Below are 6,000 nucleotides of genomic sequence, written 5' to 3' on the forward strand. Positions count from 1 at the left end.
CTAGAGATACTGCATTAAAAACGATAAGTAAAAATAAATTGTGCTGTTTTTTAGTCTTTATTTCTGAAAAAATTACAGAAGTAAACATATAAGCTGCATTTGATAAAGGAGGCAAAGATATGAGCCAAGCCAAATATCCACACTTGGTTTTTGTATTGATGTGAAGGGCTTTGTGAGCCCTTTTGCCATCCTATATTGGATCCTGTTGAGTGAGGATTGCTGTGATTTGGTTGTTTCCATTTTAGCCTCACTTTTCATCTTCTATACCTTTTTAGGGTGGGGGAAGCAACCACCAGAGGCTTAAGGATTAAGGAGGTGTCATGCCTTAATCTCTCCAGTGATCAACTGCTCAATCAGAACAGGCTTAAATTTTGGATGTCCTTTTTTAGCCTTGAACATTTCTACACGTCTTGGACATCCTGATACCGAGTCCTTCCTAATCCCACCCACAACATGTTTCCATTGTTAGTTGGACATCCCTTTCTTTATTTTTGCAAAACTGGGATATGAATGTTACAAGCACATGAATATCCATTTGGAAATATCCATATTCTTTGGAAATAAGTCTTAGGGCAGTTTTGGCGGGTTACAGTAAAGTACATACACAAACAGAATCACATACAGTACAACAAATCGAACATAAATAAAACACAATAGTGATAATGTAAAGCCTCCTAAAATTACAAAAAGGCAACCAGCGCCTCGCATCAAAAAACTATAAATCAAGTCCCATATTTCATCTTAAAGAAGAGATGTTTCTTCAATATTTTCTTAAAACTACTCAAACATGTTTGCTGTCTTACATATCCTGTAAACTTATTCCACTCCTGAGGTCCCAAACACGAAAATATGCTAGCTCTAGACACGGCTAGCCACAGCTGTTTCATTATTGGAATTTGTAGGTTATTGTGAGTCACCGAGCACAACACATGCTGTGGTTCATATGGCCGAATAATATCCGTCAAATATTTTGGTGCCTTATTGTGAATACAAAGATGTGCTATGACCAGTAATTTATAAAGGATTCGATGTTCTAATTTTAACCAATACAAAGATATACAGTATAGCATTCTGTCACATGATCACTCTTTCTTAAATCAAAACAGAGTTAAAACAATCACGTTCTGGGCTACCCACAGCTCACTCAGTGCTGATGAAGGTATACCCAGAAGCATCAAATTGCAGTAGTCTAAGCATGAGAATACCACACTCTACAAGACAATCCTAAACACAAAAGCAATCAAATATGGGCACAAACTATTCAACAGATGTAATTTAAAAAACACCTTTTTTACCAATGCACATACATGCCCCCTGAATCTAGTAAAACCCCCTAAGTATTTTACCTCTGTGGATATTGCAACAGTAGTGCCTAATAGGTCGATTTTATCAGGAAGAGCATATCCCAATGAACTAACAAAACATATAACCTTCGTTTTCTGAACACTCAATTTCAATCTGTTACAATTCATCTCTGTCATCACCTTCTGCAGCCACTGAACTGACATCCAAAGTCATCCGCATAAAGCCAATATGAGACCTGTGCGGTTAAAAGATAGGTACATAATGGGCTCTTATAAAAAAGTAGTCCATGCCTAGAAGTACATGCAGTGCTAGCACATACCTGTACACTAGACATGTTCAGGCAGGTGTTTGAGCAGTCATGATTTACACATTTTATAAGAACATATAACTGCATGTATTGTACACATGAACAAAGAAAGGGTACCAAAGTTGTAGTGCAAAAGACATACAGCAAAAACACTCTTGGCTGAATTCTGCACACAATATTGCAAAATTCTGTAAAGTTGTTTTGTAGTGTTTTGATTAGAATTCTCCTATGCTGAGGTCTGAAATGCCTTCCTGCTTTTTCCTCTCACAGGTTCCAGCCTCCTCAGTTCCCTCTCTCACTCCAACTGTAGTTCTGTCTCCCTCTAAAACCTACCCTCTCTCACTTGCACCTTGAATCTTCTCCTTGGCCTTCATAGTCTGGTATCTCTTTCACCCTCTCTCCACTGGCTAAGAATCTCTTCCTCCCTTCCCACCATTTCTGGTCTTGGTCACTCTCCCTTCGTCTCTCTACCACCTCTCCCCCACCCCTACTTTGCGGGTCCAGCATCCATATTCCCTCACCCCACTCACCACCTCTCTCTTTTGCACCCTGAATCACTTCCCCACTCCCAATGACCTGGCATCTCTCTCTCTATGATGAAGCATCTCTTCCTTTTCACCCCCTTTTCTGGCCTGGGTTTCCTTCTCATTCCCTTTCCCCTCTACTTACTGGTCCAGGATCCATGTCCCCCTCTCTCCCCCCCTCACTTGCAGTCCAGGATCCATGTCTCCTTCCCCTCCCCACTTGCAGTCCAGGATCCATGACCCCCTCCTCTCCCCAATCCCCTACAAGCAGTCCAGGATCCATGTCCCCTCCTGTTCCTTCCCCCCCCCCCTCTATGAGCCTAGCATCCATATTCCCTCCTGCCCCAAAATGAGGTCTAGCATCTATTTTCCCTTACTGTGCAGGTTTGGCTTCTCTCCAACCAACCCTCCCCCCCCAATCTGTGATATTCGACATACCTGCAGGCCTTCCAGAACAGCAGGAGCCAGCTGGCAGAGGCAGCGCTGTGAACAGGCTGCTCGTGGCCAGCCCTGCCAAAGCCTTCCCTCTGTCAGGTCACCATCTACAAGAAGTGATGTGGCTGAGGGAAGGCCCCGGGGCGGGTATAGCTGCAAGCTGCATGTTCACAGCGCAGCCTCTGCCAGACAGCTCCCTGTGCTGTACTGTTTTCTTATGTACTTATTGACACAAACTACTTTGGAGGTTTTTTGGCCAATGACTGAGGTTATTTCCTTGGATTGGGTTTGATATAAATTTTATCTTGGCAGCCCACATGTTTTGACAAGGTCTTTTCCCTCCAGTTAAACAAAAAAATTTGTTTGATTAAAACATTTATAACAAGACACTGAGCTCATCCAAGTTCATGTGTATCTACTTTGTATTGGTACAGTACTATATTTGTGTGGATCCTGTTCCCCTTCTGTAAACACAAATTCCTCCAATAACCCCAGTTACTCACCAACTTGTTGACCCTCTGCGCTGTCTTTATAGTGTTCTGGTTGCACCTTTGCACTGAATTAATCTCTGAACCCTTTTCCGATCTCGTTTCTAGGTTAGAATTAAATTTAAGGTCTTTGATTAATGTTCCATCCTTTTGTGACAATCTGCCAATGGTTGCATGACCTGCTACCGAATTCAATCCAGAAGTTGGAATAAAATCATTCACCCTCCCCATGATTTTCTCCATCTTCTCGTCCACTACATTTGTCACAGATTTCTGCGCCCCGTCCATTTTGCACAAGGTAACTATTTCACGAGGGGCGGCATCGTCGACGGGCCATGAATATTTTCCAGCTTTTAGCGTTTTCTCTTCAAAGTTTGCCGCCGACTTTACTGCCTCTTCGGAGGACTGGCCTCCGTGCAGCTTTTGCCCAGAGGGCGAGAGTCCCCCGACGGCTGCAAAACGATTTGCCACGGGGAGGTCTTCTGCTTTCGAGCTTAGGGCGCTCGCGGCTCTTCCCCCCCTTTCAGTCGCCCCTTCCGAGGGCCACCCTGCCGTCTGAAGAGACCCCCCTCGCTCGGCAGCGAGCGACGCCCGCCCCCCCGCCCCATCGCAGCGGCCCTTGGCGGGACCGCTCAGCCCTTCCACGGGGCTTTTAAACGCCGTGCCGATTCCCTCCGGGCGGCTGTCAGCGAGCCGCTCGTCGGCTTTGGACTCCCTCAAAGCCTTCAGCTGCGCCCTCAGGCTCTCGTTTTCCTGCCCCAGTTTAGCCAACTCGCACTCGACACACAGGAGCGCCGAAGTCGGGGGCACTTCAGCCTCGGCTCGGGCGAAGAGCCCACACCCCCCGCACGAAGACTTCACGACCGCCGTCTCCACGGCCATGGTGGCCCGAGTTGGCGGATGCTACAGTTGTCAAAGCCCTTTAGCTCTGTGGTTGTTGTTGTTTCTCTCTCGGTACCAGCAGGACACACAGAAGCGGCGTCTTAAATTGTCAAAGAAAGGGGGGGAAGGGGGGGGGGAAACAAAAAACAACCCCTCAAAGGTGTAATTCAATTTCAGCCCCACCCATTAACAATTCCTCGCGAAGTACCTTAAGCCTGCCAATATATTTAATAATTGAGGTGATTAGGTACAGTAGTAAAAAAAAAAAAAAAAAAAAAGAGGGTGGGGGCAGGCGGGAAGAAAGAAAAGGAACCTTCGACCCAGTATTTACTTTGTTCTATTTAGACTAAGTTAATCAGTTGAACTTTGTGCCGGTCAATGAATTCATCAATGATCTCCAGCAGTGAAAGTCCTCCCCGGCAAGGGTTAAAATTGACTCCGGCGCAGACGATTCGGCGCTCACCTCGCGAGGGGGGGGGGAGGGAGGAGGAAATCCCTCCCCCGCCGAGCTCTTCCTCGCACCACGTCCTTTCGTCGAGCCTAATTGGCTGGCCCAGATGCGCCTTGGCTCCAGAGCCCGCCCACCTCTTGGCCGCTGGCCAACGAGGAGGACGGGAGGTGGCGGGGATGTACCGTTAGCGGCGAAGCGGTGTTGGAGCTATGTCCATAAGAAATGTGCTCGTCTAAACGTCTCCTTTTGCTCCCTTCCCCTTTTTGCTTAATTTCTTTGTTAGAGGTATATTATTTTGCTTTCTTTCTATTAAAAAAAAGAGAGAAAGAAACTTCTATAGCCAACAGAGAAGGTACTCTGAGTATGATTGAAACGGCCTACCCCCGCACTTAAGATCAGCTTCCTTGCCTGGGACAACCGCTTGCTTTGCCTGTGTTGGCAAGAGTCCAACTCCAAATATCTTCCCGTCTGCTGCACAGATTAGACAGACCCTCTGCCTGGGACAGCAAACCCCTCCATAGACATTTCTTACCAACCTGGGAAGCAGGGGCAAGACTCTCAACATGACAGATCTTTCCTGATCCTGCATATGAATAAATTATACTGGCAGCTCACACTTTTAGCCCCTTACAGAGCCTGTGTCCTCATGGACTGCAAATTCTCTTGCACTACCAATACATGCATCTCAGCTTCTCTGGGTATCGAGGGCAGTCTCTGTGGGAGATGTTTAAAAAGCATGGCTTGAGAGATCCTAAGGACCTGGGAACAGAAGTCCTGCTTATCAGGCTGACGTAATCCGAGCCAAGCATGGTTCTCTGACAGCCTCATCCCCGAACAAAAAGACTGAAAATAGCTGCTCCTCCCCACCCCCTGCCCCAGTAGTTCTCCAGTCTGCCCATGCTCACAGCCTTTTAACCACAGAGGATAATGTTAGCAAGCAAGGCTCTGATAAAAGCTTGCAAGCGGAGTCTCAAGAAACAAAGCACACAGTGCTTCATTCTAGGCAGACCACAGCACCACCTAGTGGCTCTAGCGAGCTCTGCAGGTTGCTACAAAAATCAGAAGTGCCAAAGTACTGTTGCTGTTTGTTATTTTCATTCCCCTGTACTGGAAATAATTCAGCAGATGACTTGACTTTGGAGATCCATGGGGCTTTAGCATCATAGATACCAACATTTTATTTATTTAAAAATTTATATACCACATAAAACTATGCAGTTTACAAAATTACACGCATACATATTAAAAATGCTAAACATGTTTACACAAGACAAACACAATAAAACATTAACTAATGATATCATTATTAAAACTTTCTTTTAAATTCATCCTACAAGATGGAAAGACAAAATCCCATAAAAACATTTATAGGACGGGAAAGTATTAACAGAAAATAGCATTAGCACATGAAGGCATTGACAAATAATTGCTGCTGCATTTCTCTGCCCTGTCAGGAGTAGCCTAGTGGTTGTAAACAGGAAAGCTTGATCTTGTCTTGTCATTTTTAAAAACTCCACTCCCTTAGTTATAAATTTTGACAATTAGATCCTTCTGGGTACAGACAAATTCCTACTGTACCAAAATCTGATCTCTTGATGGCAGATCTCT

At 45.3% G+C, this 6,000-nt stretch overlaps 1 protein-coding gene across 2 annotated transcripts in view; it reads right to left on the minus strand.

Annotated features, from left to right (window-relative positions):
• LOC117358112 (serine palmitoyltransferase 3-like) overlaps positions 1 to 5,233 on the minus strand; it is a 277,511-nt gene extending 272,278 nt beyond the window's left edge. The window contains exon 1 of one of the 2 annotated variants that reach the window (XR_004538942.1): positions 3,075 to 5,233. Coding sequence is in view for 1 of the 2 variants with exons in the window: in XM_033939641.1 (XP_033795532.1) it covers positions 3,075 to 3,941 (867 nt within the window). In the remaining variant the exon portion in view is untranslated. The remainder of the gene's footprint in view (positions 1 to 3,074) is intronic. The other variant, XM_033939641.1, reaches the window with a different exon arrangement.
• Between the last annotated feature and the right edge of the window lie 767 nt (positions 5,234 to 6,000).

The sequence above is a fragment of the Geotrypetes seraphini genome, chromosome 3 (genome assembly GCF_902459505.1).
Source record: "Geotrypetes seraphini chromosome 3, aGeoSer1.1, whole genome shotgun sequence".
Taxonomy (NCBI): Eukaryota; Metazoa; Chordata; class Amphibia; order Gymnophiona; family Dermophiidae; genus Geotrypetes; species Geotrypetes seraphini.